At 40.0% G+C, this 23,071-nt stretch overlaps 1 protein-coding gene across 1 annotated transcript; it reads left to right on the top strand.

Moving 5' to 3' along the window:
- Positions 1 to 479: 479 nt before the first annotated feature.
- On the top strand, positions 480 to 21,876 carry LOC139745104 (protein SCAI-like). Its single transcript, XM_071655524.1, has 14 exons — positions 480 to 604; positions 2,868 to 2,963; positions 4,462 to 4,548; positions 9,457 to 9,555; positions 10,182 to 10,278; positions 10,802 to 10,900; positions 11,949 to 12,101; positions 14,416 to 14,505; positions 15,540 to 15,635; positions 16,793 to 16,962; positions 18,362 to 18,443; positions 19,356 to 19,605; positions 20,564 to 20,664; positions 21,733 to 21,876. Exons 1-14 carry the CDS (start codon positions 501 to 503, stop codon positions 21,874 to 21,876), a joined length of 1,668 nt encoding a protein of 555 aa, XP_071511625.1. The 5' UTR covers positions 480 to 500.
- Positions 21,877 to 23,071: the final 1,195 nt, after the last annotated feature.

Below are 23,071 nucleotides of genomic sequence, written 5' to 3'. Positions count from 1 at the left end.
GGCCTAAGGAGCCATTCTACTTTGCCGTGGCGCCCTTAGGATTCTCCGTCTTGGAGAATGGCATGCGGGTGGCGCCTCCTCCTACCAAACCATCTTCGGTTGGTGTTTCAGAGCGTGCATAACGCAGAACAAGTGGTAGAGAAAAGCAGTCTATTGAAGCCAGATGGCGTACTGTACTTCAGTAAAATCAATGCAGAAGCGCACAGGGAGTCATTTCGGGTGGGCTGTGTGGGTATCGTCATGTGTGCTCGTGTGTGCGTGTGTGTATGTTTGATTTACTGTATTGTATTGGATGCGAGAAGAAAAATCCACACGTACACTGATCACCACCACTGCACGAGAGCCCGGCCCTGCAACACAGGCCGTAGCGTAGTAGGTTGGTCGGCATCTGCACGGCTGGCTGGTGAATGTGTGTCACAGTCGCGTAGGAGATCCGTGCGCACTTGTACTTCAAGATCGATCGCGTCGAGCGTCGAGAGAAAATTCAACAGAAATACCAGATGGAGACTGACGGTGAAACAGCCATTACAGAAGATGAAAGGAAAATTGTGCAGGAATTCAACTACTTGCACGAGAAATCCAAACAGCTCTTCAATGGTCTTAGGTAGGTGCCCAAATTCGTAAACAAAATACATGATGCTACGTGCGTGGGATACACAATGAATGTACGGTAAAGTTTACAGCTACAGTGCAGAGACTGAGATGCATGTTCACAGTCCCAGAGCATGGAAATCGTGATGTTGAGATGTTGTCGGCAATAAGGTTGTGTAGAATCTGGATAGGTACTTTTATTCGTCTAGTCTAGATCTAGTTCTATTAAACCCTGTCTACTCAAGGGAAAACTGCCAGGTAGTGCCAGATGCGGTGGATGCTAACGTGTTAGATGTTAACACACCTCAGCTAGTGACAGTGCCAGTGTTTATCTGAGCCGAATTTGATTGTAGGATTAGGACTCATAGGAGATTTTATTCCAGTCATTCATTACCTCTGGCTCCGCCAAGGGCATAAAGGGAGGAGGAGGTTATGTTTATGCTTAGTACCGGGTACAGTTTGTTTGTTTGTTTGTCCGTGTGCAAAATAACTCAAAAAGCAGTTAACAGCCCAGATTTGGGAAAGAATTCCCTATGTCCCCCCACTAATTTGCACAAAATAGATAAATTACTATTTTTTTGATACTACATTGTAATGTTAAATAATAAACTAAATAAAGGTCTATGGCATAACCTTTATTTAGTGTATTATTAGTAAAAAAAATTGTAATTTATCTATTTTGTGCAAATTATTGGGGGGGGGGGGCATAAGGAACTCTTTCCCGGATATGGATGAAACTTACAGGAAAAGTTGAGAATGATGCGAGTATTAAACAGATGATTGAATTTTGGTAGTGATCTTGAACCTTGAACCTTGAAGTACTAGTAATCCCTTTCAGCAGTTCCTTGAAACTATCCCGGGATGGTAGAAATGTCGTGCGTCAGTGAGAGGTGACATGGTGATGTTGTAGTTACGCTCCCACCCTACGCCAGGTGAGAGTACTACAAGACGCTAGCGCTGCTGTACGCGCTAATGTTGTGGCAGAGCGGGTCAACAGCTGCACTCCTTACTAAAATTACACCTAAAATACCCTACGAAACTACTAGTTACTTATACAAAACTACTTAGTAACCCTGCAAGCTCACCTGCTGACCTACAGCACAGGATCTCGCCTAACAGTACAACACAGATGGAGACCGATTCAGACCAAGCTTTGACCATACGTGTTCAAACCAGTTCAGTCCTTGTCTCAGTCTCTGCAGCGATCCTTCTTTGGCCAATCATGGACCGGAACGATGGACCCCCCCAATTTGCATTTAAACCTGCCCCGATTGATCCATTATTCTAACAAGGGGTGTTCTTTATCCTTGCACTGAGAGGTAACCCAATTGACTGCTACAGTGAACAGGATGATGTTAAATGTCACTAATGTACAATAAAACTGATGGTGCATAGTGCTAGTAAAAAAAACCACATGCCTCTTTGCTTAGAGCGTGTGTGACCCAACAGGAGGTTGCATCACTCGGATGACTGGAAGAGCAGCCTCTCTGAATGTTAATGGGTTGGTAATTGCGACCACAGGTCCTGACAGATGGTTCCAGGTTCTAACAGCTGGGGGAAAAAAGGAAAATTTGAACGCATCTATGGTCGCGGTTGGGATTATGTACTTGAGCTTATGGTCATGCCTTCCTGTGTAGGTAGCTGGGAAAATCACATGTGGTAAACATAGAAGTTAACAGAAGTGTATCTTATGGATATGATCCGATGGGAATTTATGAAGGATTAAAAAAAAAAAAAAAATTGGCGGGTAGAACCTAGAATCAATAAACTTTGGAGTTCAAGCTGCACATTTTTTAGGTTTTCATACGCGCACTAAAGTTTCATACGCGTAACAAAGGCTTCTGTATTGGGAAATCGGGCGATTTTTCAGCATGTACATACCTACGTATAATTGGTGGAAATCACTGATCTCTATAGAAGAGCCCAAAGAGCTTTTCCCCAGTGGTGGAAAGGAGAAAAATCTCTTTGGGAAGAGCTCATTGGTGGAAAGTAGCTGCTTGGCAGAGGTCTACGCTCTCAGAGTGCTTTTCTAGTTTTCGTGACTCAACATACATACAACAGCAGGGACTGTACTGATAGTAGATGTGTAGTCTCCTGTGATAAATCGGATTAGGATTAGGAATATCTGGTTGAATGCAATGCATGTGTAGACTCTGTGGTCTGTTGTGCAATCTTGAAATGGTAATTTGTTGTTCCATTTTGTATGGTAATTTTGTATAATAATTTATATTCCATTTTTTATGGCCATTTTATATTATGGTAATTTCTTGTTCCAGGGACTTGCCTCAGTATGGACATAAACAGTGGCAATCATATTTTGCAAGGACATTTGATGTCTACACAAAGTTGTGGAAATTTCAGCAGCAAAACAGGTACGTAGTATGCCTACTTGTACATTGTAAAGCTTGTCTTCATGTCAGTTTCATGCAGAGTTTCCAAGTTTTGAATCATTTCCATGCTGACTTGTGTCAGATATTTGCTTTTTGTAAGGCTGCTTTGGAAGCTTAAATAGCAGATGAAGACAAACTTCTATTGCAATTTTCTTTGAACTTGGTCACTCCTGTTAAAAAGCTACGGGTACATTGCTTTCTTCTACAATGTAGATGAGATTGTGAACGCGTGGTGGTCAGTGTGACAGATGTTGGAATGTAGCTGCAAGGAAATTTGCTAAGTTATGAAATGAAACTTCGTGTTTCAAAAAGTACAAATTGCCTACTTCTGTTGTTCAGGATTTGCTCAATAGCTACACTAAACCACAGGAATTTTTTCCCACTCATAGTGCTAAGGTTTTTCTTTTAAACTGTAAAAACCAGATATGTATCAAGACAATTCATATTAAGTATAAATTGTGCAGTGATGCACATGCCTGTTAAATCTTGTTCATAGTTTTTTTCAATTAAAATTGTGGAGCCTTTTTTTTTAAGAATTGAAGTTGTTCATTTAACCCATTCCTCCCATACAATTCTTAGAGAGGCCCTCAATGCCCCCAAATGAGATTCTGTTACCCGTTGAAAGCTACCGGACAGTTGGTAATCCACCTGTGCGAAGGTAGTCAAGTAGTACAATGTCTACTGCATGGATACGGTATCGAACAATGCGAAATATTGACCGTGCGAGCCTGAATAGTGTGCTCTAGACTCTTGATCATACTTTTGTACACTGTTATGTGTGTACAGTTATTGATATTGAAGCAAACTTTTAGATGGAAAAGTGAATTACCTGTGTATTTTGCATCAAAAGAATGAAAGTGTACTTGCACAGTGAAGTTGTGTGTCATTTATGTAATATAAAATTGGCCTTTGCCATAAAGATGAGAAAATACTCAATACTGGGTATTGCTTACAATGCGATGTACACCCACACACAAGCCTGTGTTCTTTGCAAGTTGTAAGTTGTCCTTCTCTATTAGACTCTGATGCCCATTTAACAAGAGAGAGAGAGAGAGAGAGAGAGAGAAAAAAAAAAGGGGGGGGGGGATGCACCATTTACAACCTTGTTTGTGAATTTCCTCGTTGATAGCAAAGGCAATGTTTAATTTTTCTTCCAGACTTTAGAACACTTTTTGAGATACAGTGATGAGCACGCTGCCCTGAGTTTTTATTTTTCTCTTGTTACTGACGAGGTGAGGGAATTTTAACCATGACATTTGTGATAAAAAGGTGATAATTGGAGTGTAATGCAATGATGAAGAGGATGTGATCCTTAGGAAGTGGCAATGTTCCTGTAAAGGTTAATGGAAATTGATATGAATGCCAACCCACTTCCTTCACAAACCTGATTGCTCTTTTCAATATGTACAAAGTCTTGGGTTTCCCAGCTGATTCTAGAATGGATGGGGTTGAATCGATGGTATCTTGTCCTTTCTTGCAGGCAAGTCCTTGATCTGAGGTATGGACTGAAGCGGTGGCAGATTGGTGAAATAGCCTCCAAGATTGGTCAGCTGTACTACCACTACTAGTGAGTTGTCAGTGACAATGTGATCAATTGCAGTAAATAATAGCTTTTGTTATTGCTGAAAGCATGAATACACAATGCAGCTGTTCTTTAAAGCTGTGAAAAAAAACAACAAAACAAACCATGCATGTAGTTATTTTGACAAACGTGCAAGGAAAGGTGAAGTTTGTTAAAAAATAGGAAGGGAAAGTGAAGACCAGCATTTTGATGGTCCATTATCAGTTATTTTTTTTCAGATTTGGATTAAACAGATTGTACAAAGCCCAAACAGCATACCCACATTCAGTTTAAGACCATTTTATTCTATTCTTTTGATAGATAACATTGCCTACCCCACTTTTTTTAGTTACTAATTTTGTTAATTTCGAGTGCTGCTGGTTCCACTAACAATCATAAGTTCTTACAATTCTGAAGCTATTTGTTAATTGATTATCCTGAAGTAATTTGTTCATTAATATCTATGTATTTTATTGTTTATTTCAGTTTATTAAATGCACACACAAAACAAACAGACTAACAAAAACAATACATAAAAACAAACAAATTATGAATAGCTTTCTAGGGCCCATGTATATATTCACTTTTCTGAGACTATTTAAGCCATTATGGGAGCAATGATTTGAAATTTGATGTAAGAGCACAGAACAGCATCTTTTTGATAACAATATCTTGATACAGTAACAGAGACATAAATGTGTGTTAACTTGAGTAAAGTTATGTCATATTCTATAGAATTACACAAATGATGAAAGAATAAAAAGGATGCCTTCTACAATCTAAGTCAAAGGAATTTAAAATCTGTAGCTCAATGTTTTGGTTGTCAGGAATGCCCTTACTCATCTCAGATCTGTGTTCTTATGTGTACATTGGGTCAGAAAACCACTCCTCTTTTACATTTTGGCAAAAAGAAAATAATAAATGTTGAATATTTGTGGGAAAGTCAAATTTGTTTGGCAGATCTGATTTTGAAACCGTAATATCATAGATTTTGTAATCATGGTATAGTGACTTTTTTTTCTGTATTTATCATCCGTGAATCGTTTTCGTAAAACTGTTTACTTGGAAACAAAAGGAAAAAAATATTTTTGGCAGGTTATGAATGGTGATTGTAATGTAAGATGTGTTAAGGCAAGCAATGCTACACAGCTGTACTCTGTTGGTCACAGAACCCAGACAGCTTTTGCCTTCTTCCAGTTGGACATTATATCTCAGCTGATGATATACTTGTCTGTATGTATATGAATGACTACAGTTGTACAATGTACATGTACATGTACAAAATAGTATATATTTATCATAGCTTGTTTTTTAACCGTAACTAGGCCGGGCTACTGTATTTAGGTAGATGATAGAGCAGGGGCCTCCCAGGCCCCCCCCCCCCCCCCCCCTCCAGATCTTGGCCGTCGACAGCGCGATCGCAACAAAAATTGGCACACACACTGCTGTACATGTACCTAATAAAGTACCGGTACCGTGAAGTATTAATAATTTTTAACAAAAATTATCATTTATGCTAAATTATGCTAATTTATGCATAATGATGCATGAAATCAGATAATTTGGTATAAATCACGAAGTAAAGCTCAAAACAGGCACATTTTTTGTGTAAATTCTTTTTCGTGTCCTTAGCAAATGTAAGAGAAAAAAATTGTGCCATCAGAAAAAAATTTTGAAAGTATTTTTATTAAATTGTTTTTTGAATTTCTTATGTATTTTTTGTTCTTTTGACTTAATGTTTTTTTTTTTGTTGTTGTTGTTGTTTTTTCGATAAAATTTGTCCCCGACATTGTTCCGAACAAGAAAATATGTTATTGATTGATTTTAATCGATAAAACCCCCAAATAATCATGCTTTTATGAAATTTGCCTGTAACTTGTAAGCACAGTTTGCATTGAAATTGTACAGAAATTCTCGTTTTTGAGCAATTCTTTTATCTGACATGCACCCAATGTACATATTTATGCGCAACTTCGGAACCGCGCGCCCGGGCATCACAAATTTGGTGTCAAAAGATGCGGGAGACTCGAAAGAAAAAAGTCATGAAACATTGTGGCGATAGCTTTTTGCGATAGCGATACACATTGCGTGGAACGTCGAGGGGGTTGGGCCTCAGAAGCCCTCCCCCCGGCCTAGTTAGGGTTAAACCCTTTATGTGCCTAATATGTGACCCGCTACAACAAAATGGTCCTAAAGTCGCGCACGGTCGAAGCCGTGCAAATCGACTTTGAAGTTAGAGCATCAAAATTGGTCAAAACTTAGGATTTTCTGAATTTGACATATTATTAGAGTCTGACATGTCTTCTATCATCTGTCGAAATTTTGAAGCAAAATGATGAAAGGAAAGACCAAAAAATAGCGTTTTTCTAGGCCATGTTTTTTTGGCGTTTCAACGAAGCAGAAACTGGTTCGAACATTTGGATTGAGCGCCACACATAGGCTCCGCCCCTAACAACGACCAGAGTGCTCTCATTGGTCAGTTTGCTGCTTGCCGCTAACCGAAGCGTGAAGCTCGCACTCTGCCCAGTCGACTGGTGCGTGCGGGCGGGTTGAGCTATGCCTAGCCGCTTCTCCTGACATCCTGGTCACTGATTGGTCGGTGAGGAGACCGCCGACGCTGTGTTTGAATGAGCATTTCGGGGGTTGCTAGGGCTTAACTTCTATTGTCCGGAGGTGAATACTGACTTGCGTGTCTCTTGATTGTGATTGCGTCGCAAGGAGAACTTTTAGGGCGCTTTTCTCGAAACAGTGATTTCCCACAAGTCTTGACATGCTCTCTTTTAAACATCGATATCTCCGCAGCCGATTATTTTTATAAGACGTGTTGTATATCAATTTAAAGCAGAAAGATTAGGGAATTGTGTCATGCAATTTTCAAATAATCGACCTCGCCCGACTTTAGGATCATTTTGTTGTAGCGGGTCACATATATTTGCAGTCCCACATATGTGTCGTAATATATCTCAGTCCAATAGGAAGGTCATGATAATGCAATATAGAGATCAGAGATTTTGGGTAGTTTCTGTTTATTTGTAATTAAGTTGTAGTTTTGGGACAGCTGTGTCAAATGGTGAAGAAAGCTCGCCACCATGCATATGATGCTAATCGCAGAGCAAACCACGGTTAAATTTTCAGTTATTTGTTAAATGACATTCACCTATAGAGATGAAAAATTGATGAATGCCATTGATGCAGGAAGAGATTGCATTTTACAGAATGATACATCACATGTCAGTATTAAGTCACCAGTAGCTATATAAATAAGAAAAGAAATGCCAAGGTTGGAGAGACCATTGTGGAGTACATTCTATTGTGGGGTGAACACCTGCGCACAATATGTTCTAAACATGGAAGGCTTCGACCATCAACCTTTGTTAGACTGTCCTTGTATTGAAAGTTTTTGTTTTTTTTTTCCTAATTAAGAGAGGAAAGAGGGTGGTGATAGTGTATGCTGTGTATCAGGTTGCACTACCAAATTCATTACATAAATGTGTTTTCAATTTTGTTTAATGGAAATAAAACATAACAACCTTTACATTCTCATGTAAAATGGTACTTAACATTCCGTATTCCATCTGGTCTGTAGCAAGGTTTTATAATCAAAGTGTGGTGTTTCACAAAACCAAATGAATTTGAGTAAACCTACAGTATGAATTCAAATGGCGCTTTGCCAGTTATTTCAAAATGTACTTCAGTAACCAAATTTATCTGTAGCTCTGGATCACCTCCAAAATCACTCTGAAGACAAAAAGAAGTCATGTACTCTGCCCTCTATTAAAGAACCAGTGATGTAGCTTTCCGAGTGTGGATGATGAAGCCAGATCACCATGGCAACGCTGTTTCATGAGATGCAAGGTTGTTTATGAAATGAGATGCACTTAGTGCCAGTGTTGGATGTGCAGTAGGAGATGTGCAGAGTGATTTATTGATCAGGAGGAAGTGACTACCACCTGGCAGGGGAGGATGTGGCTGAGGTGACATGGAGCAGTGTTGCACTCATGTTGCTAGGCAACAGATGGGGATTCCTTTTCATACCAAGAGACAGACTGTCAGTCACACCAAAAGCACTATAAATTTTGCAACATGACATCAAAAGTGATGATGTAGCCCCATAGTGCAGCACAGTTGCTCCTGTTTTCTTATTGTTTCCCTCTGGAGAGAATGCTACTTTGGAGTTTTTGCTCGCCTACACACAGTAGCATGCCCGTCACTAGGACGATTTTATGAGAATAATTGTATAGTGCTGCTTGTGATGATGAGAACAGTGAAGATGCTATAGTCACAATAATGGCTGATAAAGAAGGAAGATTGATGATTATGTAATGAAATTGATATTAAATGTAATAGTGATGGTAATGATAACATTGATGAGTATAGCAATAAAAACAACCGTGGCAACATTGATAGGTACAGTAAATCTTTGCATGATATTAAAGCACTGTGCAGATGTATACAAGTGTAGTATTGTGGTGTACTTTCCACAGCTTTAATATTGTATGACCACCAAATGTTTACCAAAAGTACTTTGCCTGAAGATGCCAGTCAAGTTCATATACAATGTACCTATCAATTAGTAATCTCTGACAAGGTCAAAGGTCAAAGGTTTGTGAACTAACACTGAAAAACACTGTAATCACAACTTATGATATGTGGGCAAGACATTGCATGGTGTTTGCCTTGTTTCCTCCCTTTTTTGTGTGTGTTTTCAGCTCAGGAGTATGGTTTGTCAATTTTTAGAGTCATCATTGGGAAATCCACATGTGATGCAGTTGCTTGTGGTCTTTGGATATACATAATGTAGCTTTCAAAAATATTTTAAATGCAGATTTTGTCTTACCATTCAAAACTTGTACTATGTGGAATTCCTTTGAAATGTTTCACTAACAGGTCCAAATTCATGCTTTTATTTTGCAGTTTAAGAACCAGTGAGACCAATTACCTCCATGAAGCGTACTCATTCTACTCTGCCATCAGGGCGAGGGCATACTTCTCCAAAGTTAATAGAGAGAAAAGGTAAGTGTAGCTAGTTTTTTTTTTTGCACAATTAATTGATTAAATCTTTCTGTTTTCTTCTTTCAACAGTGGTAATGAATATTTATGCTTGAAAGATAGAACTTCTCAAGTATGTGTGAATAATGCACGAGACTATTCTAGCAACAGGTTCCGACTAATGTGGGCCTGAAAGAATAACTTGTGCAAAGGAAAGTAGGGCCTGACTTCACAAAGGCAATTTGAATCAAATCCATGGTTCAAGATCAAATCTATCAGCTAAAAAAACACTTAAAGTGTACTGTCATCCACCAAATATGCACATGACAGCACATGTTGATTATTATATCTTGTTAGTACCTTTATGTCATTATAAGTGGAACATGTTCATATAATGCAACTGAAATTTGCATAGTCCATTTGCAACATACGTTGTATAGATTTGGACTACGTGTACCTTTGTGAATTTCAGCATACAAATTGCATCTTTTATAATGCTGGCATTTAGTTGAGCTTGAAAGTCTTAGTTCTACAACTGAACCAATAGACAAGATCCAAAACAATGCGACATAGTCCATCTGAAATGGCTTAAAAATGTACTTTGTGATAAAATGTTGTTTCATGTTGTTCCCAATGCTGTGCATATTTAGTCCTGAACTTATGGTCAAAAAATTGCGGTACTACGCACGAGTGATTGTGGTCGGGCTTTTACTACGCAAGATGGATCTAGTCAAGGACTTGGTAAAGGTTGGTGTCAAGTTTGTCTTCTTTAATGAGTGTGACCATTGTACAGATAGCTTCTGTTGTGTTAACGTGACTCTTATACATTTTATCAACTTTGAAACATAACAGTATTGATAGTATTTGCAGAACCGTTCGTATTATGACTTCAGCATGCAATGAAAGTATTACTGTCATCCATTGCAAGTATTACTTCCATCCATTGCATTGTGAAATCATCTCTATATTTGCCTGGAACAAAATAACGGAGAATCCATTTGTGTCTGTGTGTGAATGTGTGTGTGTGTTTGTGCTTTGTTCAGGAGAAAATGGCAAGTCCTCCATAGATCTGTGTCAATTGGTTGTGGTGCTTTCCTAGTCTGGCAGAAAAAAATAAAAAGTTTCTTGTCTTCCTTTTGCCGAAGAGTTAAGTTCTGATGGTCAGCCGAAGTTGGCAGAATGCTTTTTTTTCTTCTTGCATGAATGTGACAGGTCCAATTTGATTGAATGCATGTATGTTATATTTTTTGCTGCTTCTTATGTCCAACAGGAATTGAGCAGGAATTTGGAAGAATATCGATCCAACTACAATGCGGAGGATCAGCCGGAGTGGGACCTAGTGCTGGGTGAAATCGAGGCCTTTATAGATGTGAGCTGTCATGCTTGTATCATCTACGACCATTTATTCCACTGATCAAGTACAGTGCACTCCCGCTATAATGAACACAATTATAACAAAATTCCGGCTACAACAAAATTAAAATTAGGGCTGCAACATTATCTGCTCAATGTTTTTTATTGTTTATTTGTTCGGTTATAACCAAATTTTGATGTAATGAAAGAACACTGCCAGTCCTGAGGACTTTGGGGTGTCCACTGTATAGTGCATTAGCATAGAAGGTTAACATTTTAGTGTGTGAAGTGGAACCCCATTTCATTTTAAGGTTGATTTTAATGACTGCACAAAGTGAAATCCAAAATGCAAAACAGTGATGAGAGATTCAGAGCAGTAGGACCAATTATAGATCTAGAAGACTAAAGAGTATGAAACAGGAAAAGCATAAGGCAAGAGCTACATCTGTATGTTGTTTTTACTGAGGTCTCTGATGCAGATGATTGGGTTTAGCAGCACTTTTTTCTGCTCACAATGTGACTGTTTGGGTCAATGTCTATTAGGTCATTCCACAATATCTCAGAAGGCAAAGTTTATTGAGCGTGCCACAGTTTCATCCTATCTCCATTCAGGCGTATTTAATGCTATTGACTCTGCTGCTAGTGAAACTCTTTCGCACAAAGTGGCCATGGAAAAATCTTTAAGCAGGAAATGTTGACCCAATTAGTAAAACAGTACCTGTAATTTTCATGAATCTTGATATTATGAAAAGAGAGAAAAACATTATACACCCGTCCTCTTTATTCTTCTGAACGAGCATGGACATTTTTGTGTATATTCTACTTTCAAAATGTTGAGATCTGAAGGCAAGGTAGAAGTTATACAATTCATGTAGCCCGTTGAGGATGAGTCCCGAGTATATTCAGGCAGGGGTCTATGGGAAATAAGTGTTGTAGCAAAATCAAATCGTCCTTTACGGTTTAGTCAATCGATGCCAAGCAGATTTCCTGGCTAGGAGAGGCACAATGTATAAGATCTGTAATATCAACCATGGCCCTGTTATTACCTCCCACCACCCACCCAGGCTGATGAGGGCATACGGGTACTGGACGAGCAGGCTTCGCCCCAGGTCCAAACCCACCGGCTCACCGAGGAGATTGTCCCCGCCAAAGACCCGTCCATCACCAGCGAGCTTACTCTGCAGGAGGCCATTATTGTGGGCAACTCAGCCCACCAGGTCAGCTGTTCTTATTTTCTTGTTGGTTACCTTCTACCTTCTGCATACTGTAGGTCCTATAAGCTGTTTTTTTTTTGTGAGGGTTTAACCCTATTCTAACTGGGCTATTTGAGACCAAGTTTTTACTGGGTGGGGGGTCAATTTGACCCCCCTTTAGATCTCGGTCACTGATGGCGTGATCGCCGCAAAATTTTTTCCTGAACATAGAGCAGGATGTCAACTACGAGATTACATGGTCACATATTAGAAAAATACTGATTTTCTATTTTTAGTAAATTAATTATGTAAATTTATGCGTGGAATTTATATTTTCACCTGTAACTCCATTAAAAAGACTGAATGATTGCTAAATTTTTGTGTCAGAATTCCTTAACCCTAATTCCCACCGGGTTTTTTGAGGGACTTGAAACCACCGGGGGGTGGGGGGCCTTTTTGGCCCCCCCTTCAGATCTTGGTCATTGATCGCGCGATCCTTGCGAAATGCGCTCTAAGGTAGAGGCCAATGTAATCTACAAGACTGTATAGTTAGATTTTTCAAATTTTAAATAATGTATTTTATATTCATTAATTCATGCTAATTTATGCAAAAATATTTTTTTTGCCTTTAGATAAAAGAATAAAGCTCCAAGACTTCTAATTTTTGGTGAACATATTCTTTTCAATATCCTCAACAATAATATTCAAGCAAAATTTCAGCTTCATGATTATTTCTTATTTATTTTGTTGTTTATTGAATTTCTTATGTATTTCTTTGTTTTTTACTCTTTTTTTTGTTTTTTTTTTGTCAAAATTTGTCGCAGAAACTTTCTAAAGCATAATCAGGCTAAAATGAATCATCAGCCATTGAAAGTAGAAATATTTATTTTCATATGAATTTATTGCAAAAACACAATTTACATTGGATTTGTACACAAAATCATATTTTTGAGCAATTTTTGGGTCGACAAATTTTTTTCAAAGGGGCGTGGCTTCAAAACGGTATGCCTGGGAGCGACAAATTTGGTCTCAAAAGTTGCGTGATACTTGACAGAAAAAAGTCATAAACTGTCGCGGCAAGAGCATCACGCGTTGCGGGATAATCACGCAAAACGTCGAGGGGGGCCAAAATGCCCCCCCCCCCCCCCCCCCCCCCCCCCCCCCCCCCCCGGTGGGAATAGGGTTAATTTTTGCAAATTTCGCAAATAACTACTGGATCACGAATTTAACAACATGCAAAAATATCTCAGACTGACAGGCGCTAGCGCACCAGTGATAGCCGAGGTGTCAAAATCATGAAAATAACATCTCGCGAAAATATCCTTGACCTTGTCATTCGCCCAAAAAAAATATCTGTGTGCGAGAACAACAGCTTATGCAGTAGTTTGAGTGCTGATTGGGACAGTAATAATAGTGGCATCATAAATTTGTTCATTTGATCAACTGGGATGGGATGGGGGCGGGCTGAGATGTTCAGCGGTAGAAGAATGCCCCATCATGTTAAAGGCCTTGGTAAACAAGATACCTCATAAGTGAGATTCGTTTCACTGATTGGTCAAAAGTATGTCACGTGACAAGGTGTAGTCCCGTCTTTCTTGCCTTAGGGTTTTCATGTAAGTGATAGAAAGGCAAAACCCTCGTGATAGTAAGTCAAAATCCTCGTGATAGAATTCGTAAACCCTCCGCGACTATTGTACACATAACAAGTACACTAGACTTCGCGCACGGTGTCCGCAACCCCTCCAAGGACGTTCACTATGCGCATCGTATACAACACATGCACAATCATCGCACTAGCGCACAGCAGGCATGTTTCAACATGGCATGATGATCGAGCGCTCCTCCGTGATTTGAAATGAGCTGAATCAAAGATCGTACACTTTGTCTTTAGGATTTCTTAGGTTCCCGAAGCAGAGACAAATCTCAGCATGTTGGAAATATCGAATTAAAACACGAGCGACGGGAAACTGGATGTATAACTCTAATCTTCTGCCAAGATTTTATGCAGGAGCTCGCCGAAGGCCATGTGACTTACTGTGAGTGATTACCGTGCATTTTGGGTAGTCTACGAAATGCACGAAAACCATGCAAGCGAGTACTGTGGCCGGATTTTAGGGCTAGCGTTAGGCCTAACAGTTGAGTTAGAATTTGCTTCATGTTTGCCTAGCCCTAGATTTTGTTTAAGTCTTAAACGATGAGGTATATAAAACAAATATTAACTGCTCTGATAACGCCTCGGGTGATAGAAGGGTCGGTATGAAAAGCACCTTGGAAATGATAATTTCCACCATCATCCTCATGATTTGCATACTACCCTCCTGTTGCCTTGATGTTGCAGGTGAAGTTCAGCGAGCTGACCCTGGACATGTACAGAATGCTGCAGACTCTGGAGAGGGAACCTACGCTGAGAGACGAAAACAGCGTCAAGGTAGCGAAGCCATTCTCTTGTGTGTCCTACCCACCACAGGATGTAAAAAGACTTGTGATCCATCAAGAGGGGGAGGGGAGAGAAAACAAACTGTCAGGGAGAGACAGAAGAGGAGACTGAATAAGAAGAAGGAGAGAAGGGAGGAGGATAGGGGAAGAAAGAAACTACAGTTCAACTCAGAATCTGTCATATGTTGCCATGTTACCCTCATAAACAGAGACTTTGAATCTGAGAAGTCAGAAAGATATTCAGCTGAAAAGTGAACAATTTCCATATAGATGTCTTTAACCCGTTTAGGACGAATCCCGAGTATACTCGGGCAGATGTTTATGGGAAATGCGTGTTGTAGCAAAATCAGTGCATCCTCAACGTATTAATTACAGTGCTGTATCTTCTATCCACATTTGAAATTCTATTTAAATATCAGGGGTAATGTGTGTATGATTGAATTCACTATTTTTCCCTTTTAATGAAACATGGTTCATTGTTAGTAGAACTGTTTTATTTGAAAGTTTGATCATGACTGTATTTTAACCTTGGATTTGATATTCAATATTTAAATATGTTGTCATCAGGTTGCCAGCTTTTTTCCTGTTTCTGATGAAGATTTGCAGTATAGTCGGGCAAAGCCAAGCAAACAAATCGTAGAACTCTGAAATCAAGGAAATCATTGTTTGGTGACTTTGTCAGGTGTCAATCTGGGGGGTATTTCATGAAGCATTTTGTCCGACAAAGTTGTCGGACAAATTTGCTCTCAGCCAATCAGATGCAAGGATTTCAGTAGCTTGTAACAGTTTGTTGAAGAAATATCTGACCAAAATGCTTCATGAAATGCTCCCTCTGGATGTATCTTATTTTCAAGTAAACATAATGTGGCAATGCTTTCATCGGTCCAGTACTGCACTATTTTAGGCCTTAGTTGTAAATACATCCATCCAGATTGTGGAAAGCATACCGGTAATTGAAATTTCATATGTCTGATCATCAGCCTTCCTTTCCTTTTGTTTTGTTCTGTTTTTTCCTGCTGCTGGCAGGACCAGACACAAATCAAGCGGCAGAACCCTCACAAGTATCTCCTGTACAAGCCATCATTTGACCAGTTCTACACATTCATGTCTGCAGGAGTGAAGGTAGGCGTTCTGAATAACTTGAAGGATGGCTTGGTTGGGACTGTGTCTGCCTGGTTATCAAAATATCTCAGGCTTGAGACTGATGAGTCACTGAACTATGTTGTGTATGGACAGAGGTTAGCTGCAATGAAGTTGTTGTACGTGTAGCTCAGTGGATAAGACCACTGATTATCACTTGTAATGTCCCCGGTTTGAGTCCCCTGGCTGCAGCAGTTCTGCCAGAAGGCAAAGCTCTTTATCTACATAGATTAGTCCTCCCGAGGGAACTCAAAGCTGTCCTTCCACTGGTTGCTTAAAGCGTTCAATGCGTCTTTAAGCCCCAGTCACATGGACATGCCGGATCACCCCGGATCTGATCTAGGGTGATTTGGGGAGAGATCGGTGTTGACGCCTCAGGCATCCTTGGACATCTGGAAGGCCAACACGGCAACTTTTAGAGGTCAAAAACATCCGGCATCAGCCGGGGACTGCCGTGTTGGCAGAGCTATCTGGAATGATCCGTGTGGCCACCACGTAGCTGCCGAGTTGGTGCGTGTGAGTGCTGTGTAGATGCCGTGTAGATGCCATGCTGTTCTGGCCTTATCCGAGTAGCTGCCATGTTGATACCGTGTGTACAGCCATCAACGCTCGTCGACGCTCCATCCAGGGCAAAGCTGTCCCGGAACTCCCCGGATCATCATGTAGATCCTTGAGGATCCATGTTTATATTTGACTGGGGCTTTAGTTGTCACCTGAAACAAAGATAAATTCTAATCAAATTTTCATATTCAATTAAACATAAAATTCTAATTCTAATTCTAATCAGTAGTGACTGTTGTTACTGCAAGTTTAAAGTGTGAGATCATACCAGAATGTACCAGTGATGTATTTAAAACATAGGTTCTTTTGCTGTTGTGTCATGATAGTTTGATATAATGATGATGACGACGATGATGATGATGGTGATGGTGATGGTGATGAGGATGATTGTAATAATAGTCCTTCGTTTTGAACTGACGCACATTGCTGCACCTGAATGGGCTTTGTCAGTCTGCAATCTAGTCAAATTTGGGAAACTTTTTAGATGCTCATGGAAGTGCTTGGCAAGTTTAATACTTGGGCACATAAAATGATTAACCAGACTTCAAATGTCCACGATGTCACTGTGCACGTTCCAGGAGCTACCACCAAACTCTGTGCTCTTGGTGTACCTGGCTGCCAGCGCCTCTGCCCCTGGGAAGCCAGACAGCGACGGGGCCTATGACATGGGCGGGGTAGCCACCAACCCAAAGAAGGAGAATGGAGAGAACCATGTGAAACGCTCTGCCCAGCTCAAGGACATCCACTGGTGAGTATCCTAGCATCAGAATGTAATCAATTTTGTGAGGAATATGTGATTGAAGTATGTGAGAGAAATATTGTCAGCCATGCTTTCAAGGTGTGGAGTTCTTCCCCAGCCTGTTAAAATGGAAGCGGATACTCCTGGTCATGTTTCCTTTCTTTCTTTTTTTTTTATTGGGGGGGGGGGGTGTCTCTTGTCCTGTTATTTTGTCTTTCTTCTTCCTCAGACTAGGAATGCATTGTTACTTGAAGAATTACTCAATAAAACATAATTGCAGAGACTGTCCACCAAATTCTATGGCAGCTTATACTCATGCAAGGCATACTTTTTTTTTTTGTTGGGGGGGGGGGGGTAGGTAGTCCACCAATATGTGGAAATTATAGCAATTCACAATTGTGTCATTTGTGTTTATTCCATATGTGCTTTGATGCATGTACAGTAGGCAGCCATATAAGATGACTTCACATGGATGAACACTATTTGTGTGCTAACTTTTGATTGCACCGAGCAGTTGATTTTAATATCTTCTGAAATTCTAGAATTCAACAGTGTGGTTAATAAATGATTGCTTTTGTCTTGTTTGGTTAAGTTGTTAGAGAATTTCAATCACAGTCTAAATGCAGCAGAGTTTATTAAATATCTTTATCTGAGATCTTAACACAAGATGCTCTCGGCATTTGTACCAGCAGGAATTCAAATGATGCTGTCATACCTAACCACCACACCTTTCATATATACCATCTATTATGTCCCCAAAAAAATTACAACGGGACCCTCCGCAACAATAACTTTGGAAATAGTGAGTCAATCCAAATACAATTTCAGGGCATAAAACTATAATGTACACGTATTACCCACATCTTACAGAAAATCCCATCGGATTTGCTTCAGTGGTCAAAGAGAAATGAGGATTTTTCTAGAGAATGTTAGGAATCCCTTCCCTCCAAGTTTTGTCCATTGTGTTCACATATTGACATGCAGCTCCAAGAGCATCCAAGTGCTAAACTTGGAAGAAACAGATCCATGACATGCTTTACAAAGATCCACATTTCTCTGTGACCACTTGACCGAACTGAATGGGGTTTTCTGCAAAATGTAGCTAAGATGTTGTATTTCAAGGCCCTGAAATAGCATTCAGACAGTTTAATCATATGAGAAGTTATCAATGCCAAAATCCAGTTGTAATTTTTTTGGGGACATACTGTACTTACAGGCAAAATATGGCATTCATTCCACTAGGGTGCCTAACAACGAAATGTGTGCAGAAATTTCCTTTTTATGTTCAATGGGGTATTGATACTTCTCCATGTGTCTGAGGGCAGCTGTTTATATGTGTGTTTGTTTATTAGTGTCTGTTGCTCCATCTTTATATATTTCTCATGCGGATTGTTTTGATTCTTCGCAGTATTCATCCAGGGGATCTGTACCCATTTACCAGGAAACCGCTCTTCATTATTGTGGACAGCCCCAATGCTCACGCCTTCACGGTATGTTCTTTACATCTCTCAACCCACTGAAATCTGGACTACTGTAAAAATGGAAATTGTCACATGAGTAATGTTTTGAGATCAACCTCATGAAATGAATTTTGCATGTTTTTGATTTCACAGAAAAACAAAGTGATGAAATGTTATTACATATATTAGAAGCACAGATATTGGCGCACTTTTATTTTCACGTTGACTTTATGTCACGATAAATACGCAAAATTTCCACACCGCTAAAATTTCCACATTTGCAGTTACAAATAGTCCAGTATTCTTCATTTATTCTCATAAGATTGTGCAGACCAATTAACTAGAGGACCTCATAAAAAGGTTGAAAACTTGCATCATATTATGTACATAGGTGTCATATCCAGTTAGGAGTACTGGTACCCTATGAATTAACACCCATTTTGTAGAGACTTCTGCACTAGGTTTTTCATTATACTATGAGTTACTTAGCTGTACAATGTAAGTACAGTATCTGTATCTGTCAAGAAAGCAAGTTGCATTTGCCAGTTAACTGGGAATCAACATATCAGTGGCGTTCCTGTTCACATTATGAAATAACATACCACGATGAGAACATAAAAGTGCAAGAAAATATGTACCCGTTCAATTGCTCTTTCCATACATAGGACATGTCTCTTATTTTGTTCTTTTGAGTGTAATAAGGGGACAAAATAAAGAGACAGTTTGAAAGCAACACCATATCTACATGCCCTCTAATTCAACCTTGTTCAACACACAATCTTCTGCTGTCCATAATAAGGGAGAAGGGAAAGGGATTGTGGGAGATGTAGTGATATTAAATTGTACATATTTTGGAATGTGATTTGCACCGAAGTGATTTTTGAAACGATATTATACTTAATGTCTGTCGCTCCATGCCCTTCCTTTGCTCACACATGCTAGAGCATTCCCAACTTGTTTGGTCAGCCCAACATCTGCCTGATGTCGCCTGTCCAGCTGCCGGTCACCATCCAGGACAACGCGGCCAACAAGGGCAACCTCTTCACCCACTTCCTCCATGCCCCGCTGGCCGCCTTCTGCTACGTCTGCGACATCACCGACGTGCCCCGCCTCCTCTGGGACAACTGCCAGGCCATGGTGCAGAAGATTATCCTGGAGGGCCACATGCAGATTGTCAAGTCCAAGACAATAGGTACAACAGCAGTATGAATTCCCTAGATGGGGGCTAGGGCAATTATCCCCTGGGCAACTACCCTAGACCCTTCTTCTAACCCTAACGGTAATCCTAATCCTGAAGCCAATCCTAACCCTGACTCAAACTCTAACCCTAAACCTAATCCTAACCCTAATCTTTACTCTAATCTTATCACTAACCAGTATTTAGCCGGGGGGGGGGGGTGGGGGGGGGGGGGGGGGTGGGGGGGGGTTATTGTCCTGATACGTCCTAGAAGTACAACAACAGCAACAAAAAAAGTGGGGAAAAAATTGATAATCACATAAAGGCAGAAGGGTGTAAAACTCAGTAGGACAAGGTGTGACATCATTTTTTTTCTTTCCCTTTGCCAGATGGGCAATTTTTGCTCGCCTGAAGGATATTAGTACTTGTCCCCAAACTAGTGTCAATGTATTAATTGATTTAACCCTATTTCAAGTGGGCTATTTCAGAGCAGTTTTAATTGGGGTGTGGGGGGGGGGTGGGGGGGAGGGGGATTGAGTCAAATTGACCCCACTCCCCAACTATTTCAAGTTGGCTATTTCAGAGCAGTTTTGATTGGGGTGTGGGGGTGGAGGGGAGGGGGATTGGGTCAAATTGACCCCCCCCCCCCCCACCCTGAGATCTCAGAGACCGATTGTCCGATTGTGTGGTGAGCTGTAATTCATTCAGCGTAAGCAATGTGTGGGTTTCTTTCCAAAGCAGTGCGTTCATATACTGAAGCTAGAAAAGCAGACAAGGAACACATTTTCTACAGTAGTCCGACGTAAAATGAAAGTACAAGTTGTTGGGCTTCTACTGAAGTTTATGAACCATTCCCCAGTTGTGTAATGAAATTTGATCGAACTCCTTTTAATTGTAAATGCATGTGTAGATTTGCTAGTGAAGAGAGCAAGTGTGCTGCATATTTTTGATGAAACAATTGTGTTTTTTGCAGACCATGTCTACAAGCAGTTCTTCAGTGACGAGTTCCTTCGGCTATTGGTTACTCGCTACATCTTCTGCTATGCCGTGCTGCGATACCACCGGGGATTCAAGGTAGGTGGCCCATGTGGAATTTTTGCGAGACCCTTCGGCTGCTTGCCAGAAAGCACAAGTGTAATCAGATTCAAGGTTATTTACTGTGCAATTTCTTGGTAATAATGAAACAGTGATGATATTTTTACTCCATCTGGTAGTAACAATTATGGTATAGTAATGAAAATAAAAGTAATTATTATATTAGATGATACTGTGTCATACTGCATAAAAAAAAGGCATTTCTCAACATACAGTCAACTGTGCTTGAATCGACCTTGCACAAGTCAAAGATTGTCTTAGTCAAAGAAAAATTTTACTGGGATGGATGCAATTGTGTGTTGATTCTGTCATGTGTTGAAATTTAAATAAATCACCATAAATGTTTATTAATACAATAAAATAAGAAAAGAAGCCTGTCTATACATTTTCTTGACGTGCTGTATTTGGCCAAGGTATGATGCATGAGACTTAGATTAGATTTGATTTTGGGCAGAGGTCTCTGCGCTTTGACTAATGATATCAAGTCTTGCTGTAACATTAGCCAGGAATGCCCAGTGGCTACACGATTGTTGACGATTGTTGGATTATGTTAGATTATTTATTGTCGTGAATGCAAGAGATGTTACACTTTGGTCCATCTCTTTCTCTCAGAAGGCTTTATTGTGTGCAATAGAATTTATCCAAAGTCTTATTTTATTAAGTTTTTTGAGGATTTCAATTGCTTCAGGATAATTTGGTGTGCATTTGCTATTCTTTGACTCCATCAGCGTGAAGAAAAACTGTTATAGACGGATTGTACCACATGAAAAATGTTGCAAGTACACAGCATCACATGTGATGGTTCTTCCAAATATACGATGGAAAGAGAAATATTGTTAAGAAATTCAACAACATCCATCACAATGGTATCCAAGCTAGGGTCGAGACCTTTGCTGTAGTATTAACCAAATGTGATGGCGATGAGAGGAACGTGTCCTTACTGTCAGCAGCCTCACGTACCTCTCAGCGGATAAGAAAGTTTCCATCAAGGGGAAAGCATCGTCAATTTTCACACACTCCATCATAATCTGCCTTTTCTGTTCACAGGACGAGAGCTACTACCCTCGCTGCCTCCCAAACCTTCTTGGGCACGAAATTCTGGAGAGCACCCTGCTGCACAAGCAAATCCTAGACCTGGCCTCCATGCTGGATGTGAGGGCGCTGTTCCTCGAGTTTGGGGAAATAGAGTGAAGACGCAGTAGCCCCACATCATAAACTTCCCACCAACTTGCCCTCATTCCACCTTTTCTCTCTTTTTTCCTCCCTTCTCCTTCATCATTACCTCTCACTTGTCGTCACCATAAGTGGAATGTTCCACAATGCCCAGTCCGGAGCAGAGTGGCATGCATGTGCGTCGGCATGTCCGAGGCATCTCCAGTGCTTCGTGTCCGCCAAGGTTGGTCCCTGCACTGTATTCATGTGAAAACTTTGGTGGTTTCGCTTTGTGCAGTATTCTCATTGAGCATGTCTGACTTACATAGAATTCAAGCCAGTCTGAGCACTTGTACCAGTCTGGTTTTACTCTTGCATTTGTTCTGGTTGGTTTTTTTTTTTTTCTAGCATTTTTTTTTTTTTTTTTTGGGGGGGGGGATAGGGTGGCAATACTCTCAAATTTTGTGAAATCATTAGTGCTTTATCCATTATCTATATTATCATGGTTTCCTCTGACTACACAGTAGTGCCTTCCTGTGGTCTTAACATGTGCTTGCTTGTTTGCCTGTAGGAATTGTATCAGGATCCAAGAAATGTCACTTCCTGACTTCTATTTAAAGCTGCACTGGGCATGCTTTTGTCCCCGTTCTCGATTGTCACTGTGTTTTGCAAGTGAGGATAACTGCCAACTTAATTGTCTAAATTCAGTAGCGGTAGAAGGCCCTTGCAGAATGTCAGCTGTGTGAGCTCTGACGATGTCACACTGAAATGTAATGAGCTGCCTGTAACCCTTGTAAGAAGCCAGTCACCATTAGAATATCATCTCCTTACTGTCAATCTGAATTACTGTAAAATTTGATGTAAGAGTATGTACATGTAAGCACATTGCCAAAGTTCAAAGTGACGTTAGTGGAAAGTGTTTAATGATTACATTTCCTTGTGTAATGATGGTGATATTTCAGAATGTCTTTTTATTGTATTATATATTTTGTGGACTGCAAGGAATCTTGCACAAACAATGTTGACCAAACTTTTAATTTCTACATTGATATTCTTGTCAGAGTGGAACTTCTTTGAGTTCTTTGAATTGAATTATTTGCAATGTTCAGAAAATGAATGCAGATTTTTTATCACAAATTGATTTCATTCTCTCTGGTTTCATTTCGTGGGAAATATCTAATATTGGTATATTCTTTGCATTTCAGTGGCTTAGCCAAAATGATGTAGTGATTAA

This window comes from Diadema antillarum, unplaced genomic scaffold (genome assembly GCF_040938485.1).
Source record: "Diadema antillarum isolate AM-2024a unplaced genomic scaffold, OU_Dant_1.0 seq00001234_RagTag, whole genome shotgun sequence".
Taxonomy (NCBI): Eukaryota; Metazoa; Echinodermata; class Echinoidea; order Diadematoida; family Diadematidae; genus Diadema; species Diadema antillarum.
Note: the sequence above shows the minus strand (reverse complement) of the source record. Positions and strands in the feature narration are given on the sequence as shown.